Source organism: Aspergillus pseudonomiae (assembly GCF_009193645.1).
Source record: "Aspergillus pseudonomiae strain CBS 119388 unplaced genomic scaffold BDV37scaffold_34, whole genome shotgun sequence".
Classification (NCBI taxonomy): Eukaryota; Fungi; Ascomycota; class Eurotiomycetes; order Eurotiales; family Aspergillaceae; genus Aspergillus; species Aspergillus pseudonomiae.
In genome coordinates, this window is record NW_022476026.1 from 208,640 (window position 1) to 232,520 (window position 23,881).

Sequence of the window (23,881 nt, forward strand, 5' to 3'; positions counted from 1 at the left end):
CAGTGATCATGGAAGAGCTCTTCCAGAATTGATCGCATTCGCAAGCAAAGAAGTGTTGGGGCGGTTTTCTGGACGCGCGTCAGTCTCCTGACAATAGATTCCTCATCAAGGGAACTTACGAGCATATCGTTCGTAGCTGTCAAAATAGAGTTCATCGTCACTTGTCGTCGCTTTGACATGCTCATTAACTTCGATCGCGTTGACCCAAGCGCCCCATCGGCTCCCTGCGTCGGGGTCCGGCCAACCGCGGTAGGGCTTCAAGACGCGATGCAATCGAATGATCCAGGGAGCCACCTGGACATCCACAAAGGACATATTAGCCCCCAGGAAGAATGGCCCTTGTGTGTCGGCAGCATTCACTAGCGTCGTGAATGCATCCTTAAGCTCTTGCGCATTTGAAATCTGCTTCTGCTGATCCTGTTCCTGAAGGACACGGTAGAAGTTGGGTACTATTTTGCGGTTGATCTGCATTCATCAGTGTATGCCTCTTACGGGCATTACATTGAATGAAACTCACAAAGTCTGCCCAGAGTCGGCAATGGGCTCGTAACTTCGCATCCCCTGGCGGGAGCAGAGGCGGGCCGGTGTTCAAGTCTTCAAGCTGCATGGAAGTGTCAGTACTTCTTCTAGCTTGACTCGCGTTAAGTCGTGGGGTTTGATACATATTCTAGCAAAACAGTGCTTTCATACGAACCCCAATCCCCGTGTCGCAGGGCAGGGACAAGGCCCCTTGGATTCACTTCCAATAGGGACTGGGGCTTTTTGTAGGGATCTATTTCGATATACTGATAAGGAATGCCCTTGGCCTCCAAGGCTATCCATACACGCTGCACAAAGGGACTGGGGGAAGTTAGTTTGGAGGACATTCAGATTATTGGAGATACCTATATCTTTAGTACGTACCAGAAACAGCTGCCGTACAATTTCAGTTCATTCTCGCTGGAATGATTCAACACCGTCACAGCAGCCAAGCCAGTGGCTTTTGTGTGATATGTCTTCTGTGGCGGTTGGTTTGGAGTAGACATTGTCCTGATCTTTTGCGCGGGTTGAATTAGACTCCGAGAATAGACTGTTGGGGGTAAACAGATGGCGGGGAACTTCTGGCAGGAAAACAGCCGCTGTCTTTGTATTTGGAAACAAAGGGATTTGAGGAACATTGAAAACGCAACCATTCAATAACTGGTGAGAAAGCGGGGAAGAGGAAAGAGACGCAGGAATGATTGATTCCTATTGATCAAGGCTTGGAGGGTTGATGTGACGTAAGGCTCGTCTCTGGATTTTTCTCGGATAGAAACCAAAAGCCAAAATTCAACGAATAGAGAATTTTTAACTTACCGAACTTGCCTTCTTCTTCTCCCTCGCCTCCTTCAGCAGATACCGCTGTACACTATTCTTCTTCACCCGATCACTCTCTTCTAATGTATGCCGATGCCCACCGCTTACCCCGTCATTCTTCCCATTGGCACCATTCCCGTTCACCCGCTGGATGGTGAAGAACCGCTGTCCGTTGGCCCCAGGATGACCCTCAGGTAACGGCGGATTAGGCGTCAGCACCCCAAATGGCTGGCGATCGCGAGGCTCCGGATCCTCAGGCGGAGGAAACACCGCCTCTCCGCTGGAGAGTGACTCTGCGCCCAGAGCCGCCCCGGCGTCATTGGCGGCGCCCTCCGCGATCATCATCGGGCTGTACCCGGGGAAATACTCCGTGATCTTGATCTTCACATCGCAGAGATCCCGTTGGCGCGCTGTTCGTTTCCGCTTCTTCTTGTTCGGATCATCGGACTTGGGAGTCCCGGGCGGACGGCCTTTCAATCGACAGTCCCAGTAATGTGAGATGAGCGGCTTGCGTTTGTAATGCTGCGTAGAACGGTGAGAGTAGATGTTATCCACATGCGGGAAGTAAGTCAGGAATCTATCGGGGCTTTTTGTCAGATCGGTGTCCATCACATGAATTTATACGAGCCCTCCCATTTCTCCCCCCGGTCTCGCTTTGGTAGGTACATGTACAGAAAAAGCTGAGAAGAGATCATGAACATACTGCTCTTCACTTAGCACAATCGTTTCATCCACATTAAACAGCCTTTCTCTCCACAGGTCCAGATCAGGCGGGTCCACGACCGAGGGCATGTCTCGGAGGTACCCGCCCTGTTTGGGTGAGAAGATCGAAGCCTCGGAGAAGGTATTGCACTGTGGCTGCATGCGCAGAGAATGGGAATCGTCGCGGGGCTTTTCCCGTTAGCTATTGTTTTGAGTATTTGCCAGATTTTATGTGTGAAGGTGGACTTGTGACTGGGAATCCCCAGCTTATGTATGTATGTATGTATGTATGTATGTGCCAGTCAGTACTTACGGGTAGGTTGTTGAATGGTTCTCGAAATGATCGGGCTTCATTTTGCTCCTCTTGTTGCTGAATTGAATAGGAGTCTAAGGTGCCAACGGCCGTTTGTAGAGGATGCAACGACTGCGCGTCAGTGGGCTCAGCACTGGGGACATGTTCTTGGATATCATGTTGGTGTTGTGCTTGTGCCGCTGCCAATGTGGATGCATCCTCAGCAACACCGGAGAGCGAGTCAAGATGGAGCGAATGGGGGAGATCCGAGGATTGAACTCCCGGGTTATCCATTCTGCACTGAGACAGGGAGTAAAATTGTCACGGAGCAAGAAGGGCAAACAATATCAATCGTGGAGGTAAATAGTAATTGTAGATGGAAAGGGATGCTGCTTTTGCGAAAGAGAAGATGAGAAATGGCGGGGAGGTTGAAGCGGCAGGGGTTTTTGGCCTGGCAGAAAACCCAAGGGAAAGAAATTACGAAATCAGAGACGGAACACTGCATAAGATCTATTTATTTATTCTGAAACTGCGCCTATATTATTTAAGAAAATAAAAACAAAGTAATGGATGGCACGATCATGGGGGGGAAGAAACACGACAGCAAACTCCAAAAAAAAAAAAAAAAACAATCATCGTGTTTTGTGATACCTCCGTTTCGTACCACATGAAAGAGTAATTAAAATCATCAAATCGCCCAGCGTACGCCATATTTATAGCAAACTATCGGTCCGGTTGGCAACTCTTCCTCTCCATCACTTATCCACCACCTCCTCATAGCCTCTTGCCTCATAATCTATACCACATCGACGAGATATAAAGGCCGTGAATCATTCCTCTAGCTCTAAAGCATGAGCCATCATCCTTAGTATCCGTCCTCGTCAACACTATGCTCGTTATACATGCGCAAGCTGTACTTAGCAAACTTGCTCTTGGCGCGGATCTGCTTTCCAAACCGTGAGAACAGGGGCGGGATTGCACAGAACATGGTCGCAATGATCGCCAGCACGGAGATAGCCATATTGTTGCCGAGGCGCGAGAACATTGGCGGAGCGATGAGCGGCAAGATGGCAGATAAGAGGGCTCGGACAATAGCCAGGGCAGCCAGTCCACTGGCTGCATAGCTAAGATAGCTGTCTGTCAAGTACCCGCCCAGCACGTATTCAATCTCGTTCAACGAATATCCAACCAGCACCAGGCAGAAGACAGACACTATCCAGTGCAGGTCAGTCCTGTAGGGGGGCACAGTCCAGGCGAAACCCCAGAGTCCCACTGTGAGAACGAAGGCTCCAATCCAGAAACCAGTCAACTTGTGCTCGGGGAGGAGTGGCTGGCCCTTCTGGCGGTGTTTATCGATGATATGCAGATCGATATAGCGGGTAAAGAACCCGAAACTCAGACCGACCCCGATAGCAATGAACGGGAGACATGCTTGTCTAGTGCTGAAACCGAAATCCTCGTAGATTGGAGGCAAGGCTTCTGTGAAGAGGTAAACCAGAGCAACTGCGATGGCGCTGATCACGGACACGAAGAAGACAATAAGCTCGGTGAAGAAGAGGCGCACTGGGCGGAACAGCGCCGTACGCACAAAGGTCTTCAGGTCTGGCGTGCGGTCTGGGTTCAATCCCTGAAGCGTTTCGATTCCGGTGACTTTGCGCAGCTGTTCCACCTCGCGTGCCAGCAACAAGGAGGGACGGGATTCGCGGAGGGTCAGTAGGACGAAGGTGAGGATACCGGTCACAATGGCGGCCACATAGAATAACCACCGCCTAGATGTTTCTATCAGTACTGGGGTCAGAGTTTAGGCGAGCGAAGCCATACCAGTTCAGATCCGCCACGATATAGGTGCTCAATATGGGTCCGGTCACCAACCCTAGGTTAGCCACTATGGCCCAGAGACAAAGTACCCAGACGCGGTCTCTAGCATTGAACATATCCTCGATACTGCCAATCACAACTGTTGTCGGGATCGCCGAGACAATTCCGCTGAAAAGACGACCAATGACCACGCCAGATAAAGATGGGACTGCAGCCACGATGACACAAGAGATACTGTACAGCGCCGTACTGAGTACATAGAGGTTCTTGCGGCCGAACGCTTCCGAGTACGGAGGGAAAATGATGGAACCGAGGCCCTGGCCCAACAGATATCTATTGTCCAACAAGCCATCAGAAAACGCAATTTAGGTGAGAGTCCAGAGGGTTGAAAGGTGCTGAACGGACACTGATACAAATACAAATATAGCAAGTTCCTTCTCGATGTTGAATTCAGGTGTGGCATCTTTGGCAGCAGTAGACTGTGATACTCAGCGTGTATTCTCAAAGGGGCAGGGAGGGAGACTGGGGAACGTACGCCGGACGCGCTGATGGCAGTCCTGTATACAGCCGTCTGTCAGCAAGGAGCCTCATCGAGTACAAAGCAACAGGCAGTCAACATACGTGAAGAGCTCGAGGAAGATGATCAAACTAGTGTCATAAGCTTTCCGTACAATGCTCCAATTGCGAGGATGACGCTGATTTCCTTTCGCCCATCGGATATGGAATCCGTCAGTCGCGAACTCTAGGCCATATTGTCTCAGCTGGGGCTCCAAAATGCCTTTGTCTGTCTCAAACTGAGACATGGCGATCTCGGGCATTTTGTAGTTCATCTTGGGCGGCAAAAGATATTCAATAGACCAAGTCGAATGGAGAAACTTGGAGGCTGAAAGCAGCAAGCATAAAATATCCGGTAGGGCCCCAGCATCTGGATTTTGACTTAATAATCTGAACTACATCTTGCTGAAGCAAACAGAGTATCAAACAGACATACGTAGCTGCAAGCTTTTTCTTTTCCCCAGAATGCAAGGGGCTAGGTGGTGCAGATCCCCACAGGTGTCGAGGGAGGTATGATGCTATTCCCAGTGGCACCCGGTTAGTCACCTGGTCCACAGTTGGCCATTTCAGGTGCTCCTGAAGTCATTTCAACGGCCGGTATCCGAATTCTTTGGTCCTGCACCACATAGGCTGAGGCAATATAGCGTCCTAGAAACTTTGGAAGAGCTACCCCCTTGGTGGCCATACCTCTCGTTTGAGACGAAGATCTACATACCGGACGGAAGACTGACTAGGAGAATGCTCGGCGTCGCGAGCAATGTTCGTCAGCGTTTCTATCCCTTTGTGAGCCCTCTTTGCCCCATAGCCTACGCGTCAACTGGATAAGGACAAGGAAAAAGTCCCTTGTCGCAGGGTGCTCCCAGAGCTCTTGTACCAAACTGGCATTGCTCGTCGGCGGTAGGGCTAAGACATGGAGCTTCAGGTCGAGCTCGAAACCGTGAAATTCTCCGGGCTTTCTCCCTTACACCCTTATGACCTATGTATCGTCGTGGAGAATGCGCCTCCAATAGGAAGTAGGACGAATTATATTACGTGAAATGATCCGAACTTGCCTTGTCCTGTCGATGTATAACCTAGGTCCACCCCTCCCCCTTCCAAGTCGAAACCGAGAAAAGCTATGTAGGTTTCCCAAATAGACTACTAGCATCGTGTACTGTTACCTAATATAATGCAGCATAGGTCTAGGCTCTTTGGCTACGAGAATCAGTCGGCGTTTTTTAAGAAGTTGTTGTGCCTCCGGTAACATATTTAATCCCACTGGCATCATTGATATAAGACCACCGAAATCAATACAAGCAGTGGCGAGATAGAAGGATAAAATCACACCATTTAATAGCTACCGTATACATCAATCTCAACATAGACTTCTCAAAAAAAAATCACAAAATCCAGAGGTCCCATTCCCCGGCTACCTTGGCTTTGTAGCCGTTCACGTTTCCCCGATCCAATCACCCGGCTCTCGGCAGAGTTTTTTATGTGCAAGGTAGTAGTTCCCAAAAGAGGTCTGATGACTTCTACTGTAATGAACTTTATTACGGATGGGAACGTATTGGCAGTGGCGGAAGGAATTGATGCTACTTCGTTTGGCAGGTCTGACTCGAGGAAAAGGTGAGTTTCAATTATATATCACCACGACGTGGAACCGTTTATGTCTGTGTTGCCGGGGTAGAACCCAGGAATACTATATCTCCGGGCTTTGTTCGATCTTAGAATATTATTGTAAATACGTATATTAAAAGTAAATCTAAATCTGTACTTGAGTTGTGTACCAGTAAATTTGCTGTCTTCCATACAGCAACATCGGTGGGTTTTCTCGCAGGAATTGTAATGCCAGCCCTAGTTCATTCCCTGGGATCTCATCAACAACCGATTCCGCCCCGAGCAGGAGCTTGTCATGTGATTTGGGTGGCAGTCTAGAAATAAGGTCATGATTCGCGTTCAATCTACGATTGACATATACTAGAGATCTTGCTAAGCGCGGGTGATCTTCATGCCCCTGCACATCCGGTTCGTTCGGCGACTGGTTACCCCTTGTAGATCGGACAAATTAGAAAGCCAAGTTTTCATTGACTACTAACATAAGTAAAACTCTGTACATGGATTCAGATAAAATCCTAATTCTTGAGCAAACAGCCTATGTATCACGCTGTATGCGTGCCATGCATATATCCGTCCGAATCAAAACGCTCGTCGTTTTCTAATCACCACTGTATTCCAGAAACAATGGGGAAGCACTCTAATGTACGCCTGGTACTTAAGCGTTACCGTTGTAGGCAAGCAGGTTGACGCTGCCCTTGGGATCCTTGACGACGTCCTTGGTGGCCAATTCCTTGAGGCGCTTGGTCACGGCAGCAGGGCCGTCGAGGTTCTCAAGAGCAGCGAGGTAGAGGGACAGGCCGACAATGTGGGGAGTGGCCATGGAGGTGCCAGAGATGGTGTTGGTGGCAGAAGAGGAGCCAATCCAGGCGGAAAGGATATCCTGGCCGGGAGCGAAGATATCAACGACCTTGCCGAAGTTGGAGAAGCTGGCGCGGGCGTTGCTCTTGCTGATAGCGGCAACAGTGATGGCATTAGGGGCAGAGGCAGGGCTGGTTTGGCCGGCATCAGACTAAGAGAATTAAGTCAGTTACAGTTTCGTCTGTGCTCAAGGAAGGGGAGACATACGTTCTCGTTACCGGCAGCGACAATGGAGAGAACACCCTGCTGGAATGCGTTCTCGACCGCATCGTTGAAAGCCTTTGAGTAGCCACCGCCTGTGTTTTTGAAGTTAGCGTTCGCACATCCCGAGTATGGGTGCTGGTAGTGAAGAACACTGTAAACTCACCCAAGCTCATGTTGATTGCAGCCTTGCTAGTACGCTTCTTGCTGACAATGTCGTTGGCAGCCCAGTTGAAGCCGTCAAGAATGATGGAAGTGCTGCTCGATTCACCCTGGAAAACCTTGACCGAAAGGACGCTGGCCTTCTTGGAAATACCATAAGTCTTGCCAGCAATGGTGCCGGAAACGTGGGTACCGTGGCCAATGGTGTCCTCATGCTCGCCGCCGGCAGCGTTGTAGGCCTTGCTGGCGCGGCCCTCGAACTCCTGGTGGTCGACATTGACACCGCTATCCACGACGTAGGCAAAGGTGCCCTCGCCGGCACTGGTGTCATAGATGTAGTCGGTGCTTTGCTCGCCCTTGTGGGAAATGCTTCCCAGACCCCAGGGGGCACCCTTCTGGGTGGTCAGACCATCGAGGTAGTAGATCTGGTCCTCCTCGACGTAGGCAACCTGGGCACGAGTTAGCCGTCATTCACAATGGTGAGCGGATGACCACAAACATCTTCGTTCTTGCGGATCTCCTCGATGGTAGCATCGTCGAAAGAGCCTGCATAGGCGGCGAACTTGTTGATCTTGTAGTTGCGCTCAATGCCGATAGGGCCATCACCGCCGGTGGCACCACGACGCTCCAGACTACGCCGGTGAATGTTGGTAGCCCAAGTGGTATGCTCCTGAATCTTCGCGTCGTCGATGCCAGACTTGAAGGTGACAATGTACTTTCCGGGAAGCTTTTCAGAAGCGCGGCGGGTCTCCTGCACAGGGGCACCGAGGACCGCGGGAAGGATAGCTCCGAGAAGGAGCAAGGTACGCTTGATGGAGTGCATGATGAAAAGCTTGCAAAGATGCGCGAGAACAACTCAAGTCGGAGGATAGAAACCGCTGGCTTGATGATAAAAATGAGGATGGGAGTGGGATGCAGGTGGTATTTATAATCTTCAGGAGCACTATATTTCCCCGTTCTCGAAACCGTTTCTACGAGTTTAGATCACCTGTACAGCATGCAATGACAAGGATGCTCTGTACTACAGGCCGTGGTTGAAACTCACAGGGTAACATTGCATCTCTCAGAGGACTGCGTTGTGCTCCACCGGAGATTACTCTATCAATCAGCGGACATGATGAAGGATGGGATTGGTGATGACCACCACGGACGCTGACCCGCTTCAGTCAAGAACCGGTGCTCCGATAGACGGTGAAGAAGACAAGGCTATGGCAAGTTGTCGAGGCTGCAGGGTTTGGCAGAGACCAGCATAGGACACTTTCCTCAAAGGAGTAACCGACGCTCAGCATAGGGGCTTGGTGCCTTCAAAGGGAAGGTGGTATACCCCGCAGGCAATTAATTCTGACAAGAGCTCGCCATAACGAGGGGAGTAAACGATATCAAAGACAGGGAGGGCCTAATGGCGCGGGCGATACCTTGAGGAGTGAAGATCATCCCAACAATGCGACAGAGATCAACGTGACCCATTCCCTTGGCTTGGCATCCTCACGCGATATCCGCATTTCCCTTCGTCTTCTATCAGGCATCGAGGGTTCTGATTGGGGGATCAGGTCTTGTCTGCATCTAAACTTCGAAGCATGAGCCCCAAGGTGAAGCCAAATCCGGCAATCTATGGGGTTGCATGAAGAGCAAAGTAAAAGAAAAAGAATAATAGCCATGTCCACCTATAATATCGCGCTTTTGGGTATTGGCGAGTGAGAACGGCTTGGTCAAGGGCCGCGAGAGGGGCTATCACACAAAGAAGTGGGATCTTTGCGATAAGCACTTTCTGGCCCCGCGCCCAAGAAGCTAAGCTAAGCAACCGCCGGGGCTACACCAGGGTTATGCGAACAGGCATGTGCTCTTGAAGGTCTTCTGATAGTATCAGAACTTCGGCACGCACACATTCGCCCTGTTTGGGGGGGTGTTTTCCTGCCGCAGAAAATCCAGGGCTCGCAGTCAAAGCATATGCCACGCCAGCAGTCGTTACACAAAAGTCCTGCAAGACGACAATACTCCGAGTCATTCGAGCGGCCAATGACACCAGCAAGCAGCCGGCCTACCCGTCGGCATCAGAGTATCTCATTAGGCACTACATGAGGGGCCCGTCTCCGCAAGCCATGGGTAGGTGGGCAAGCCTACCGCCGGGAGTCCGAGCGACCAAGGCGCTTGGCATCAAGGGACGGCAGGGGCCAAGAGGGGAAGCCAAGAAAGGTGGTAGTCAAAGAGGCGGCATCGGCATTAGCGAAGGGCTCCAAGACCAACCCGTTGACCTGGCGAGTCAAATGATCATTGGCAGTGTCTTTCAGGTGCAGCACTCTGCAGGTGAAGTTTGTGGTGTGCCGCACGCCCTAGTGCCCATCTATCTTCATGCATAAACCAGCCAAGCAAGTCCTTGGCATCTCTAGTTCCTTCCAGTGGGCTGACGGAGCTGCAGGTTAATTAATGTTGGTGATGTTGCATTCGATGGGTCCGGCAACCTGACTTGCCAGGGGAATTAGACATTAAGCCTTCGTAGCTTTCCTAGCCTGCTCACGGCATCCTCGGCACATTTTAGGGAAGGAAAAGAGGGGAAGTAAGCAGGAGGACCTGCAGGATAGAGTGAGGGCCAGTCCTGTGTCAGGGCTGGAGGTGGTCAGCCCTGCCTCGTGATTGGCAGGGATTCAGCGGTGGCCTGAGGCTAAAGGGCACTAGCATCCAGGCAGCTAAATTCTTGGCATATCTTCTTCCATCGGGCTTCCGTTGGCAATCATTCACCCTTAATCTCTTTTTTAATCTCTCGCTCCCAGGCGTCATTCTGGGCATTCGACTTTTGTCTCGGATTGGAGAGGAGCAATGCCATGCCTCGGGACGAGAACTGATCAAGAACCCCTTCATCTTCATCTGATACCAGTTCGGTCGGAGCACCGCAGCAAATCAAGTAATAACATGCCTTCGATAACGTCATTCGCTCTAAATTAATTTATGCATCCTGTGTACACACTAACAGCGATTGTTCAGCCACCCGATAAGCGCCGGTCTTGGCCCTCTTTCTTTTTGGCTTTTGCCCTTGTGACGCAGATAGAACTTGACGGGACTCATCCATGGTGTAAATGTGCCCATTATGGATCCAAATTGCTCGATCGCCCGTAGTATCCGACATAACCGAATCATCCAGACATTTGCCCTCTAGGGGCGCCCGTCCTTCATGAGCTTTTCTTCCACGCATGTTTCTTAGCTGCCTCCGTGTTTTTGAATGGAAATCCTGCCGTTCTCTTGTCTGCTCCCGTCTTCCGACTAATCTTCCCATTACTGCTGGCAAAGAGTACACACCAGAGCCCAATGGCGGCCGTCATTGAGTACCCGATCATCCCTATAGCAAAGGCAGTGTGACCCGAGGACAAGTACCGGGTATACGCGTAGAAGGCAGAAAATCCCTGGAAAAGCCCTGTTACGATCAATGTGGGGACGGCATATGGTCCCTTGGGATCGTTGTCTTCTGTGGTCACTGGCTCCGACACCGTGGAGTTCAAAGGGATCGATCCCGTCAGCATCACCGTTAGGACTGCAATGGTGAGCAAACTAAACCCCAGGCACCGTGCGAAGTATATCTCCATCTCTATAGACGGGTCAGGGTGAGTTCTTTCAAGCCATGGAGCCAATTACACGCTGTCTTGAGTAACCTGGGATAGTATAAAGCTTACCAGAAGCCGATCTGGTCTCGTCCAACAGCAAGGTTGTCATGATCTGCGGGACGGTGATCAAGGATATGCTCTGCAGTGAGAGCCATCCCGCTGTGGAGTAGGTATAAGCATAGAATACCTGTCGTGGGACGATCGTTAGCTGGTCTTTGTTCAAATGCGGGGCTGGCAGACCATCAACGAACATACATCCATGATGGAATTGGATCGATCAAGGAAAATTATGGATCGGTCGCAATTTACAAAGTTGACAAGAACTGTTACACCTTGTGCCAACTGATGTGACAAGGAAAAAAGAACAGGCAACAATCAACCGGCGGAGCTTGAGCTCTGACATCATAAGTTCTATTTTTGTCTTGTTTGCACTGGGAGCTTGCCCTCTATACACATGACTATTTTTTTTTCTTTAGTTGTTTTCTTCTTTATGTAGGATGCCTTTTAGTATATCCATTTATCTCGTGTCTAGTTCATTTATTCATGCATATGTTGGAAAAAGTATGAGATGTCAAAGGGACTGTGTTAACGCCGTGCAATAGACCAAAGCCGGGGAAATCGATCAAGACGAGCAAAACAAAAGAGACTTAAAATCATTGGTTCATCTGGCTCGCTCGCAAGTATCTAGCAAAGCTAAGATCCTGATCGGATGGTGCGCCCTTAGAATCGGCAAGTGCATCCTGATACCGCTGAGAGAGCCCATCATTATCGGCAGCACGAGGAACACTCGACTCATCCTCACTATCATCCTCCTCCTCAGGCTCCTCGTAGTCTCCCCTTTTTTTGGCAGCCGCGAGTTCCTCTTCCTCCTCCTCCGCTTCACTGACGGTTTCCGCCTCGTTCTCGGCACGTTTGCCCTTACTAGACCCAGAGACATTCATATCTTTCATCAACTTACCCAGTTCCTGTTCCCGGTGGGCTGCTTGGGTCTCTTCGCGCTCCTGCTTCTTACGCTCCAGCTCCGGTTTGTAGTCACGCTCGAACTCTTGACGTTTCTCTTCGACCGCTTGGAAGAACTCGTCGATGCCGTCTCCGGTCATTGAGCTCACGCCCACGATGTTCAAATGCCGGTAAAACTCTTCGAGCATCAGACTCATGCTGTTCAGTAGCGAGCCCATGTATCCACTTCCTGACCCGAAACCTCCAGCACCGCCCTCTGTTCCGAAGGCTCCCGACTCCTCTTCTTCCCGCAAAGCCTGCTGGAAGGCGTCAAAGTCGGTCATCCACTCCTTTGCAAATTCAGCATCCTGAACGTCGGTTTTATTGAACACCAGAATCATTGGTAGTTTAGTCTTGTAGAGAATACTGCAAGCGTAAAGCATATTACTCATAAAAGTACTCGTGGAGCTTGCCCGTGGGGTATCAATCACATATGCAATCACGGTGGGAAACGAGGAAGCCAGGGTCTCAAGCAGGATACTACCCGATGCACTCCATACAAAGACTTCGATCTGTCCGGGGGTGTCGACCAGGATATGCTCGATAGGCTTCGCAGACGGGTTACTTGGGTTCGGAGCGGTACGCTTCTCCAGCAGCGCGATAATCTGATCCACCTTCGTAGCAAAGAGGTTCAACGACGTCAGAATACCACCGTTGGGGCCCAAGTTGTACTGTTTCATGACCTCTTTGTAATTGATGGAATCGCGGATATCGATGTTACTCTCAAACGGTACGGAGTACACGGCGGGGTCCAGATTCAGAACGTAAGGAATCTTCTTCTGCGAGTGGAGGTACGAGTTAATTCGCTGCATGAAGGTCGTCTTTCCAGAGCCTTAATGTGAAAGATAAAACCAGTTAGTGTCACCGTAGCATCGATCAAGAAACCATCTATCTTTGTTACCTGCCATGCCCACGCAGACAACGGCCACGGGTGATTGCGCCATGATGAATAGCGTCAAGTAAAATTTCTCTCAGTGCTGCTCTTTCCCGTGTGTAATATTGCTCGAGTAGTAAAAACTCTCTAGTATGTATCACCGCATGAGACACGGGAGAATGAGAGCTGTGTGATGGTCGAGGAAATAAAAAAAAAAAATAAAAAAAAAAGGAAAGAAAAATTCGAATAATTTCTTCCAAACGCGCGGGGAATACTTCTTGAGGATCTGCTCGGGTGGAGTCCAAAAGGCCGGCCAGACGTCATTAGCGCCTTTTCCGCTTTAGTCTTTTGTTTCGGCAGTTTCGCCTTTCGAACTTTCACTGCACCACCTGTATCACACCGCACGGGTCACTCCTAACACCAGTGAATATGGCTCTGGAGGATTTTGAAAAGTCATTGGCGGAGGATCAGGAGAGACGGCGCGAGAAGAGCGACAAAGAACGGCATCGGCACCGCGACCGAGACCACAGTCGGGATCGCTCCAGACACCACCGCCATCATCACCATCGCCGCCATTCGTCCAGATCCAGAGAGCGTGAATCCGATCGGCACAGGGATTCGCGACACAGGGATGAGGACAGACATCGGCATAAACGATCACGCCATTCTACCGACCACGGAGACGATCGCGACCATGCCCATAAGCGCCGACATCGACATGAAAGCCGAGACGACGAAGCGTCGGCCCCGAAGGAGGAAGTCCAGGAGGAACCGACTCGCTTAAAGAGAGATGCATGGATGGAAGCTCCATCGGCGCTGGACATTGACTACGTGCATCGGCGTGATACGACGCGATTAGAGGAGGAGCCAAAGCCCAAGATGCTACAAGCAGACTTTGAGCTCAAGATTCATGGCAGGGAACTGAATCAACATTTGCACGATCTTAAGGACGGAAAGGCATTAGAGGAAATCCAGGAAGAGCAGGCGCAACACGATGTTGACTACACTTTCGGCGACTCTGGCTCACAATGGAGAATGACTAAACTGAATGCCGTTTACAGGGAAGCGGAGGAAAGTGGAAAATCAGTGGAGGAAATTGCTATCGAGCGCTTCGGAGATCTACGTTCCTTTGATGATGCACGCGAGGAAGAGGCAGAATTAGATCGTCGCGAGCGGTACGGCGAGGGCTATGTAGGTAAAGAAAAGCCATCGGGTGAACTTTTCCAAGAGAGAAAGCTACAGGAGGGCGTCCATCGGGATACACACGAGCATGTCCGGAACCCTGAACAGGAACTAGAAGCTCACGGCCAGGGCAAACCGATCGATACAGAACCGCCCCAGAATACTTCGCAACCTCTTGACTTAACCGCGCTCAACCGCCTTAAGGCGCAGATGATGAAAGCAAAGCTCAAAGGCTCTTCTGATGCTGGCGAGCTTGAAGAGCAATACAATGCCGCCGCGGCAGCCATGGCGAACCGGAAGGACCCTGGTGTTGTGGTGTTGGGGGTCCAGCAGAACCGGATGCTTGCTGGCAAGAGAAATGAAGTCAAAGCTGTGGATACTAAACGAGGCCGGGAGAGGGGCCAAGTAGAAGAGAACGAGGATATGAGCATTGAAGATATGCTTCGCGAGGAGCGAAGAACCCGAGATCAGTTAGGAGGAGAAGGAAAACGGCTTGCGGAGAGAATAGCAAAAGATGCCAAATTCGAGGTGAGCTCCGTAATTGGATTCTATAGCCGCATCCGAGAGACTGACTAACTTGACCAGAATGATTTGGAGTACATGGATGACAACGCCTCCAAACTAGCACGACGGGTGCATCAGTCTGAAATCAACCTTAAGAACACGACTATCAGTGAATTCCAAAAGCTGAACCGAATCTTGGATAATTGCCCTCTTTGTCATCATGAGGATACGAATACCCCGCCTATTGCCCCTGTGGTATCTCTGGCGACCAGGGTTTATCTTACTCTTCCCACCGAGCCAGAACTCAATCAAGGGTGTGCTACCATTGTCCCCATTCAACACCGGACGAATCTTCTAGAATGCGATGATGATGAATGGGAGGAAATCCGCAACTTCATGAAGAGCTTGACCCGCATGTATCACGACCAAGGCCGCGACGTTATCTTCTATGAGAATGCAGCCCAGCCTCATCGAAAGAGGCACGCGACAATGGAGGTGGTGCCCTTGCCATATGAGCTGGGGGAGACTTCTCCTGCCTTCTTCAAAGAGGCTATTCTCGCGGCAGAGTCAGAATGGTCTCAACACAAAAAGTTAATCGACACGCTGGCTAAATCTAAGCAAGGATTGGGCCGATCTGCCTTCCGCCGTACGCTGGTGAAAGAGATGCCGTACTTCCATGTCTGGTTCGAACTGGACGGAGGTTTAGGGCATGTAGTCGAGGACGACAACCGCTGGCCCCGAGGCGACCTCTTCGCACGCGAAGTCATCGGGGGAATGTTGGATTTAGCTCCAGATGTGATCAAGCGGCAGGGCCGCTGGAACCGTGGAGGTGATCGACGAGTTGATGGGTTTAAGAAACGGTGGAGGCGATTCGACTGGACGAGGGTGCTTTTTGAGGGGCAAACCTAAGTTCCTACTCTCCATGTTCATTTGACCGCAATATAAAGGATTTTAGGAGCCTCTTGTTATATATCTTTCTTCTCCCGAAGCGGATTAATCATGCACACCGTTATTGACCATAGCGACTGTTGTAATTCCACCATGTTGCGCCTTCATCTGTATGAGCTGGTAACCGTTTGTGCACCAGGATGCTTTTGTAGAACCACCTTGGAAAATTTGGACCAATGCAAATATCAATACTTATGGCGCTGATCCATCCGTCGTTCGCCTTGTATCGGCGGTTTTCCGAACCTTGAATAAGTCCGGGGGCTTGTTGATAGTCCACTTTACCCGCGGGTACTCAGTCGGAGATTCCCATGTATAGAGCCATTGTCATCGCGGATATCTCCGACATGAACGCCTCTTCAATCGCAATCGCAACTCCCCTGTTACGGCCGAGAAAGACGAGGGCGAAAATACGGGGTAATCCCGAGCCCTAGATGGCATCATTTCATCGCGACTTGAGTTGGAGAATAAATTCAACCAAAAGGGACATTGAAATGATAAGAAGTGGGGCACGTGGGGGAAGTTCGTCGTTGCGGCGGAGGAATTCCTTGTCGTTCTTCCCCTCCTTCGCTTCTTGTTCTTCTTCTATCCTTCTGTTCTTTTGGTCCCAGGCAAAGTGCACGTCCGTGGTCTCATACCGACCTGAATTACCCCTTTGCGATTGTTGTGGCAACAGCAATTGAGGCGCGACACACACTCGGCCGAACAGTATATCAACTTCCCCGCGCCGTATCTCCTCTCGGGTTAATTCAAGTGCGTGGTGGACTTCTGACTCATTCCTTTCCTTTTAATATACCATTTATCTGTCCAACGACTTGCTAACAAGTGTTGTACTTACAGAAGTAGCAAATATGGCTTCGTCCGATACCAAACCCAAGGTTCTGCTCCTAGGAGCGATCATCCAGTACGGTTAACCCCCACTTTATACTATACAAACGGTCTTAGTATGTGCCAATCTAACAGTATGATCCAGCGCGCATACCACATGGCAATCCCTGAGTGATATTGCAGAATTAGTCAAACCAACCGCAACCAACCGTGCAGAGTTCATCCAAGAATGTAAAGACGGCAAGCTCGACGGCGTCGTCGCCGCATACCGCACCTTCGACTCAGTGAGCATCACCGGCTTGGTAGACGAGGAATTGGTGAATGCCCTTCCGAGCTCGTTGAAGTACCTGGCCCACTGTGGTATGTTACGTCATTTCCCATCTCATGCTATTACTTTTGTTGAGCACAAACTAATGGGGCTATACAGGCGCCGGATACGATCAAGTCGACGTCCACGCCTGCAGCGCTCGCACGCCCCCCATCCGCGTCTCAAATGTCCCAACAGCCGTTGACGATGCCACTGCCGACGTAAACATGTTCCTCATTATCGGGGCTCTCCGCAACTTCAACACGGGCATGCTTGCCCTGCGCGAGGGCAAGTGGCGCGGACAACCGCTCCCTGCCCTGGGCCATGATCCCGAGGGCAAAGTACTGGGCATTCTGGGAATGGGCGGTATTGGCCGAAACCTGAAGAAGAAGGCCGAGGCGTTTGGCATGAGAGTCATCTACCATAACCGGCGGCAGTTGACCGAGGAGCTGGCCGGTGGGGCTGATTATGTGACGTTTGACGAGCTGTTGGCGACGAGTGATGTGATCAGTTTGAACCTGCCCTTGAATGTGGGTTTTCCGTCTAAGTAGCCATCCACTACTACAGTGGATATCTCATATGGCCAGATGGGCTAACGTAGATGCGTCTCTCACAGAAAAACACTCGCCACATCATCGGCAAGCCCGAATTCGACAAGATGAAAAATGGCGTCGTCATCGTGAACACTGCTCGTGGTGCCGTTATCGACGAAGCAGCCCTCGTGGACGCCCTGGACAGCGGCAAAGTCTACTCTGCTGGTCTGGACGTCTTCGAGGAAGAACCCAAGATTCATCCTGGTCTCGTCCGGAACCCCAATGTGATGCTGGTCCCCCATATGGGCACCTGGACTGTTGAGGTATGTTCACCAGCCCTATCCTTCTAACATTGACCGAGACTAACTTGTGGCGATGTGATAGACTCAAACCGCCATGGAAGAATGGGCCATGGAAAATGTGCGCTTGGCAATTGAAGCTGGGAAGCTGAAGAGTCCTGTTCCCGAACAGGCTGATCTATAGATTTGGTTAAGAATGCGAAATGTTACGTTGCATCCTTTTTGACTTTCGATTGGACTTGTACATGGACTTTATTATAGAGGGTCGGGACGTCTGGTTGCGTCGGTATATACATATACATAGGGCGGCTTTCAGTGTGGGACGATTACATGAATGACATTGTCGCGAGACATCCTCCAACGGAACTTTGAGTTGGATATGGTTTTTCAAAAAGCTAGATTTGAGAAAACTGTACAACAAATCTCTCATCATTGTATTTCGTAAGAACTTATGCACCCTGAACGCCATGGTGCTGTCCTGCCCTGATTGCGGACAGGACTAAGAATAGCAATCAACTCCTGAGTCATGACGTCCTCCATACCAGGAAAACCAAGATGATGATAGAGAAAAAAAATATAGTCACTGAAAGTGAGGGATATGGTCGAAAGGAAAGAACAGGTCTAGTTAAACATCATTAAAAAAAAGCCCCAAAAAAAACTTCGCCGGCAGTGTGCGAGGGCTCTTTCTCCCATAGTACAAAATCCACGCCAGAGTCATCAAATGCAAGTCGGACAAAGCCCGATAACTTTTTACTCCCGTGATACGAACCAGGAACGGACCACCATACCGCAAATACGTTTGATAACTTGCGTGGTGCCTTTCCCACCTGCTTCTTGTTCGAGGAACTTCTGTGCAACGTAGAGCTTAGCTCCAGCATCCTTCTCGTTCGTTGTGATGGGTTGGGGGAAGCTGCGCGGGAAATCTGCCCAGCGCTGTCCGAGATGACGCGCAATAGCGATTGAATAGATCACATCACGGTTTTCAAACGTATCCAACAGCGTGCGGCAACGGCCCAGTGTATCGTCAATCTCTTTGGCTGAACTAGCCTCGTTGTCATGGAGAGTAAGAAAGTGGCCAACTGCGCTCCAGAAATCCAGCGATCGTTGCGCTAACTGATCCGATAGACACGGGGGATTTGTGGGCGTTTCTCTGGGAGGAAACTGTGCCAAGGGATTCGAGTCCAGATGTTCGCCCGTGATCATGGCCTCAATGACGTCCAGTCGTTTAGAAGCGGCTAATAAATCATAATCTTGGCCATGGCTTCCATTCGACACATTCATAACATGACGGCATAACGTCATGGAGCTCCAGACCACGGATGCTTCAAAGCTTTCTAGTCGTGCGATGACATTCGGGTCATTGAGGTTCTGATCGTTGAATGCCTCGATTAGCGCCGAATACTCGGCCATGAGCTGGGCATTGGCCAAAAGGTGAGTCAAAGCCTTCTCCTGGAACCAACGCGTCTCGAAGAATTTGTCAATGGCAGGCGCATATGTGGCAAGGAACACCGCCTTGATTTCTTCTAGACGGTTCGGCTGAATGGCAGTAATAGGATGAGGTGGGGGAGGAGGAATCCCTCTCAGCGCCAGAAGATCGCTGATTTGGACTTGCTTCACTAAACAGGAGATAAGCACAAGAACGGGCGTAAAGCCAAGAACACTCCGATCGACAACGCACCTCTGAAGCTTGTAGGGTCCGACGATGTCGTGGTGTTCGCCGGATTGACAGTCGGCTGCAAGCCACCCTCTACAGCATTCTGCACACTGGCCATGTTCGAAGAGTTGTTTCCGTCCAATGTTGGATCGATCTGCGCGCCGTAATCGTATCTCTCGGTGGACGTGCTGGGAGACTCGGACGGAGCAAAAGGCTGAGAGACCGCAGGCACGTAACCCGGAGGAGCAGAAGGGTATGTGGGGGTCGACGACGAGGTGGAAGGATCTTGCGGGTTGACCACCAGCGACGGATGTGGGTTCGGAGCTGGTTGTATAGCAGAAGGAGTCGGTTGTTGTTTAAAGACCGGATCGTAACCTAAACATTCACGTTTACTTTTGACGCAGTTTCGGCAGACGGGATGGCCTTCGTCGCACTAAAGTATTGCCCACCGTCAGTGTGAATGTGGGAAAGGGAGTGACACCGGGCAATATTGAATAATTTTCCACGCATAAAAATAAAGACAGAAAACAATAATAAAGGCAACAGGATTGGGTTGTCGGGCGGGGAGGAAAACAGTGGGCAACAACAAGCGACACCGCGAATGGCGGGGTTTCTTGCAGGCGAGCCGAAGGCAGAGCTTGCGACACAAGCGAAGCGACCACAACACATTTCCTTCCCCGACGCCCACCCAACCTGTTGCTCAAACCTCCCCGTCCACAATAAATGGATTAACAGCTTCTTGATCTGCTCTTTCACATCACGTACCTTGATTCTCCGTTTTCGACATGTTAAACAACCTGTCTTGGTTCTGCGCTTGACTTCCTTCTTATGTCGGCCGCCAGAGAGCATCTTGTTCGGGTCTCCTGGTAGTTGGTACCGCATTTGCGCACTCGAATTCATTCCCATTTGCCCAACGTTGTTTGGATAACCCGTCATGTACTGGCCTACCGAGGCCATTGGGGGCATGGGCGATCCGATGGGGGCTTGTGGCACATGCGACGTCTGTCCCTGGGTAGAGTGATGGTCCATTGTCTGCATCGAGGGTGCGTTCATCGGTGCAGAACTAGCTTGATGGTTGTGATACATGTCGGAGCTCTGCTGCTGGTATTGTTGCGACTGGGGTTGCGACTGCATTTGACCCTGCTGCTGTGGCTGCTGGGGTTGATACTGCTGTGACGGCGCATGTTGCTGTTGCTGTTGCTGTGGCTGCTGATACTGCGACTGTGATTGCGGTTGCACTGATTGGTTCTGTAGTGGAGGTAGGTGTTGCGAATGTGTACCATTGGACGGCAGCTGCCATGAAGAGTCGGGAGCAGGCGAAGGTCCCGGTTGTTCACCAATATTACTACCAGGTGTTGCCGAAACATGCGTAGTAGGCTCCGGCCCGCCGAGTCCTCCGTCATCGTGTTTTGGGTCTGGATCGTCGAACGAGAAATGCGTATCTGTTCCCAAACCCCCGTCTGTAGCTGGCAAGGTAGTGTCTATCGGAGGTAAGGATGTGTCAATTGGCGGCAGAGACGGTATTGATGGGTCCAGTGGTGGGAGCGTTGTGTCTACACTTGTCACAGGGGTGTCCATCGCTGGTAGAGATTTATCTATAGGGGGCAGAGAAACATCCACGGCTGAAAACGTAGAATCTTCGGCAGAGGTGCTCGTCGGTGCAGCCAGCGCATCGGTTGGTTCGGCGGCCTGTTTTGGCAACTCGCCAGGTGTGCTTGCAGGATCTGCCGTCTCCGCCATTTTCCTTGTGGTATGATCTCTTTAAGAAAAGTGTGCTGTCGCGCGAAAAGAATCCCAGGTATTGATTGACGTCGGGCGGAATCGATTAAATTTTGCAGGCGCGAGCCCTCACCGTAAGGCAAAAACGAAAATATCCTCGATGGTCGATAACCTTAGCCGTAGACTAAAATGCTGTGTGCCCGTCAACAAGTGCGGCGCTCTAGCTGCGGTTTTAAAGGTACTGTTAGCCAACCCATTTCAACGCAAGCTGAGTGTAATCAATCCGCCAATAATATGTATCTAAGCCCAGAGACATCTGTCTCAGGGATGGGAACGGTGGTATTCCAAAGCTGGACCGAAGAGACATGGTTTCTGCCGGGTTGCGCATAGCACTGGCTGGAAATGTATTGTGTAATACTGCGAGGACTGTCTGCGTATGGCAGGCCCGTATGCATCTTGCTATTCAATGAGAATTGTAGCGATGTATAGTCACTCTTCCCAAAGATTCACACTCAGCCAGAGCCAGTAACATTATAGTCACCCATGGCCTTTGGGTGTGGTACGCGACTGGATGAAATCTTCCGCAGTGCTGACAGCAGGAAACAACCACCGCGCATCACCAGGTGCAGTCTCCATATGCGACACTGAAACAGAGAGTGAAGGGCTAGATCTCCAGGAATGCAGCGAGTGAAATGGCTGAGGTTTTCGGGCTGATAGAGGGGAAAGAGACGTGTCTCGGATGCGAGTGACCGGGGACAAGCGATGAAACGAAGCTTTCTCGTTTACTTACCATGTACTGGTCCAAATAAGCGAAAAGAAGCGAGCCGAAATACTATTCCACCAGAACTATGAAATCGGGACCAGACAGTCTCCGCATTTGGAGTGGGTTGTGACGAGGAAAGTTGCGATAAGGTCGTTGCGCGACAAAAGTGAGACTTAGCTTAAGGGAAAGAAAGTCTCTCCTCCCCGGATTTTTGACAACGCTGCCAAAGTTGCAACGGAAGGGGGAAAAAAAAAATTGACCACCCAAGAAAGACTGTGGCAATACAACAACACCACCACCACGTTTCTCTTTTTTATATCAATGTATCTTTCTGACAACAACACCACGATTTATTGGTTTCCATTCAATCTGAAATATACGGTGAATCCATTTGGATTGTACTATCTCATCAAACTAATTCAACAATATTCTATCCTCCCAGTCCGACTCTCTGCAATACTCCCCAATACGAGGTTCCCTTGCCAATCTCGGAGAATTAACTGGTAGCCACCATCGGAGATTGATCAGTTCAAAGCGTGTCCCTTGAATCACACTCATTTTTCAGACCATGTCTAATTCTCCTTGGCATAATCCCTTTTGGAATATAAAAACATGAAAGAGAAACCTCGATGTTCACTCGAGTAAATCTTGGTGCTGTGATATACTCCATGGCTGAGTATACAGAAAGCACAGCCCGGGCCCTCTTCCGAATAACTCGCGCTTATGATCCATCTTGTCGACCAAGATCTATCCATCCACGGTCCCGGGAAGAATGACGGCGATCTAACACTATAATTGACTCGGTATTCTTTCCGTAGACAAGCTATTCATAATGCATAAATAGGGCCTTATCGCTCTGTAGTCGTTTCTGGTATATCATCTCTTTTCTCAGTGGGTTCTCACTTAGCTATAACTGAGAGGATGTCAGACTTGGCCCCTTGGTGTATGTTCAGGATACGCACTGGTTGCGGACCAGTAAGTGAACGCAAGTATGCGCATGGACCACTCATCTGGTACATAAAGCAGCGCAACGTAGACGAATTATAGCGCATATCCAGTGTTGTTCTATTTTCTCATAACCTTTGGCTTGCGCTTTTTGAAAACGACGCCCGCACTTGCTTCTTCTGGTTCATCCTTAACCACAGGCGCAGGGGGCGCTTCAGACGGTTCCTTTTCAGTTTGCGGCGTCTGCTCGGAATCTGCAGCTGCAGAGTCACCCTCGCCCTTAGCTGGGACGTCAGCAACCTCCTGATCATTCTCCTTCGGAGTCGCCTCAGAAGCCGAAGGTTTCGCTTTCTTGACATCCTTCGTAGACTCCAGAAGGGCATCCAAATCCGCATCGTCCTGCGCACCGGGATACTCCTTAGTCCTCGACCCCCAACCCTTGCTAACAAACCTTTCCGCCTCCCGTTTAGCCTCCTCTTCTTCCTCGTCCCCCTCATGCTTGCGCTTGCGAACCCCAAGCGAAGGACCCGTCTTCTCTCCATCTGCGCCAATCACTTTCTGGGAAACCGTCTGCCACTCCCCAGCCAGGGCCATATCGCCACGATACTCGTCCGGAATCGCAACACCCATCTCCGCCAATTGCGCCATCTGCTTTTTCCTCTCGTCCAGGGAGACTGATCGCGGTGGCGCTTGAGGAACTGGCGCGGCTGGTTTCCAGGAAGCTGCATTGCCGCCGTTTCCAGCTGCATTACCGGAGACAATTCCTCTTAGTCGTTCAACCTCATTCTTGGCCCTCTGGGTTTCCCGCTGTTGGCGCTCGTTGTCTCGGTGGATGTCCCGGAGGAATCGCTTCAGGTTTCCTTGGTGCTTGCCCGTTGCTTCATGTTGGGTTTTTTCGAATGCTGTGTCTCGGATGAATATCTTGCATTGTTTGCACCAGTATCTGGGCTGTAATTATGTTAGCTGCTTGGGTTGGGTGTCTTGCGAAAAAGCTTAGACAATGATGCGAATAAAATTGGAAAGTGATCAAAGCTTACGGCTGACTTCCAATGCTCTGCCATTTTTAAAGGATTGTTCTTCGCCCAGCGTGTGGAAGATTTTCGTGGTATATGAGTTATTCGATAGCTAAATGATATCACTTTTATTGCGACTCGGCGATAAATGATGCTTCCTGAGCGCGATCGGAGCTAATCCCGATATAGTAATCACGGGGT

General features: G+C 50.5%; 8 protein-coding genes across 8 annotated transcripts; 2 read left to right on the plus strand and 6 right to left on the minus strand.

Annotated features, from left to right (window-relative positions):
• Nucleotides 1-6: 6 nt before the first annotated feature.
• On the minus strand, nucleotides 7-2,623 carry BDV37DRAFT_271711 (glutathione S-transferase family protein; the record flags this gene model as incomplete). Its single annotated transcript, XM_032084753.1, has 8 exons — nucleotides 7-68; nucleotides 120-465; nucleotides 518-601; nucleotides 741-840; nucleotides 904-1,034; nucleotides 1,336-1,912; nucleotides 2,039-2,226; nucleotides 2,351-2,623. The coding sequence occupies 8 exons, from the start codon at nucleotides 2,621-2,623 to the stop codon at nucleotides 7-9; spliced, it is 1,761 nt and encodes a 586-aa protein (XP_031941315.1).
• Nucleotides 2,624-3,194: 571 nt separating this feature from the next.
• BDV37DRAFT_271712 (subtilisin-like protein) lies at nucleotides 3,195-8,345 on the minus strand (the record flags this gene model as incomplete). The annotated part of the gene is made up of 10 exons (XM_032084754.1): nucleotides 3,195-3,843; nucleotides 4,015-4,098; nucleotides 4,151-4,480; nucleotides 4,553-4,626; nucleotides 4,683-4,704; nucleotides 4,769-5,030; nucleotides 6,968-7,310; nucleotides 7,367-7,455; nucleotides 7,527-7,971; nucleotides 8,022-8,345. 10 exons carry the CDS (start codon nucleotides 8,343-8,345, stop codon nucleotides 3,195-3,197), a joined length of 2,622 nt encoding a protein of 873 aa, XP_031941316.1.
• Nucleotides 8,346-10,686: 2,341 nt separating this feature from the next.
• BDV37DRAFT_283254 (uncharacterized protein) lies at nucleotides 10,687-11,376 on the minus strand (the record flags this gene model as incomplete). Its single annotated transcript, XM_032087259.1, has 3 exons — nucleotides 10,687-11,099; nucleotides 11,185-11,302; nucleotides 11,371-11,376. The coding sequence occupies 3 exons, from the start codon at nucleotides 11,374-11,376 to the stop codon at nucleotides 10,687-10,689; spliced, it is 537 nt and encodes a 178-aa protein (XP_031941317.1).
• Nucleotides 11,377-11,527: 151 nt separating this feature from the next.
• On the minus strand, nucleotides 11,528-13,266 carry BDV37DRAFT_248574 (putative ATP binding protein). Its single transcript, XM_032082005.1, has 2 exons — nucleotides 13,016-13,266; nucleotides 11,528-12,946 (listed from the first exon to the last, which is right to left on the minus strand). The coding sequence occupies exons 1-2, from the start codon at nucleotides 13,056-13,058 to the stop codon at nucleotides 11,769-11,771; spliced, it is 1,221 nt and encodes a 406-aa protein (XP_031941318.1). The 5' UTR covers nucleotides 13,059-13,266; the 3' UTR covers nucleotides 11,528-11,768.
• On the plus strand, nucleotides 13,013-15,980 carry BDV37DRAFT_122161 (putative cell cycle control protein (Cwf19)). Its single transcript, XM_032078594.1, has 2 exons — nucleotides 13,013-14,698; nucleotides 14,756-15,980. Exons 1-2 carry the CDS (start codon nucleotides 13,418-13,420, stop codon nucleotides 15,581-15,583), a joined length of 2,109 nt encoding a protein of 702 aa, XP_031941319.1. The 5' UTR covers nucleotides 13,013-13,417; the 3' UTR covers nucleotides 15,584-15,980.
• Nucleotides 15,981-16,470: 490 nt separating this feature from the next.
• BDV37DRAFT_283257 (D-mandelate dehydrogenase-like dehydrogenase) lies at nucleotides 16,471-17,770 on the plus strand (the record flags this gene model as incomplete). The annotated part of the gene is made up of 5 exons (XM_032087260.1): nucleotides 16,471-16,523; nucleotides 16,593-16,807; nucleotides 16,875-17,284; nucleotides 17,371-17,610; nucleotides 17,672-17,770. 5 exons carry the CDS (start codon nucleotides 16,471-16,473, stop codon nucleotides 17,768-17,770), a joined length of 1,017 nt encoding a protein of 338 aa, XP_031941320.1.
• Nucleotides 17,771-18,195: 425 nt separating this feature from the next.
• Nucleotides 18,196-21,102, minus strand: BDV37DRAFT_122197 (putative C6 finger domain protein). Its single transcript, XM_032078595.1, has 3 exons — nucleotides 20,006-21,102; nucleotides 19,265-19,673; nucleotides 18,196-19,202 (listed from the first exon to the last, which is right to left on the minus strand). Exons 1-3 carry the CDS (start codon nucleotides 20,978-20,980, stop codon nucleotides 18,337-18,339), a joined length of 2,250 nt encoding a protein of 749 aa, XP_031941321.1. The 5' UTR covers nucleotides 20,981-21,102; the 3' UTR covers nucleotides 18,196-18,336.
• Nucleotides 21,103-22,632: 1,530 nt separating this feature from the next.
• BDV37DRAFT_122275 (putative formin binding protein) lies at nucleotides 22,633-23,770 on the minus strand. The gene is made up of 2 exons (XM_032078596.1): nucleotides 23,705-23,770; nucleotides 22,633-23,615 (listed from the first exon to the last, which is right to left on the minus strand). The coding sequence occupies exons 1-2, from the start codon at nucleotides 23,726-23,728 to the stop codon at nucleotides 22,788-22,790; spliced, it is 852 nt and encodes a 283-aa protein (XP_031941322.1). The 5' UTR covers nucleotides 23,729-23,770; the 3' UTR covers nucleotides 22,633-22,787.
• Between the last annotated feature and the right edge of the window lie 111 nt (nucleotides 23,771-23,881).

Bases quoted from the DNA above. Each gene is read 5' to 3' on its own strand.
- BDV37DRAFT_248574 (XM_032082005.1), bottom strand. From the start codon at position 13,058: ATGGCGCAATCACCCGTGGCCGTTGTCTGCGTGGGCATGGCAG. The intron at 12,947-13,015 runs GTAACAAAGATA...TTTCACATTAAG, and splicing joins TGTCTGCGTGGGCATGGCAG to GCTCTGGAAAGACGACCTTC.
- BDV37DRAFT_122161 (XM_032078594.1), top strand. From the start codon at position 13,418: ATGGCTCTGGAGGATTTTGAAAAGTCATTGGCGGAGGATCAGGAGAGA. The intron at 14,699-14,755 runs GTGAGCTCCGTA...TAACTTGACCAG, and splicing joins CAAAAGATGCCAAATTCGAG to AATGATTTGGAGTACATGGA.
- BDV37DRAFT_122197 (XM_032078595.1), bottom strand. From the start codon at position 20,980: ATGGCGGAGACGGCAGATCCTGCAAGCACACCTGGCGAGTTGCCAAAA. The intron at 19,674-20,005 runs GTACGTGATGTG...GCAATACTTTAG, and splicing joins GTCGAAAACGGAGAATCAAG to TGCGACGAAGGCCATCCCGT. The intron at 19,203-19,264 runs GTGCGTTGTCGA...TCTCCTGTTTAG, and splicing joins GGACCCTACAAGCTTCAGAG to TGAAGCAAGTCCAAATCAGC.
- BDV37DRAFT_122275 (XM_032078596.1), bottom strand. From the start codon at position 23,728: ATGGCAGAGCATTGGAAGTCAGCC. The intron at 23,616-23,704 runs GTAAGCTTTGAT...ACATAATTACAG, and splicing joins CAGAGCATTGGAAGTCAGCC to CCCAGATACTGGTGCAAACA.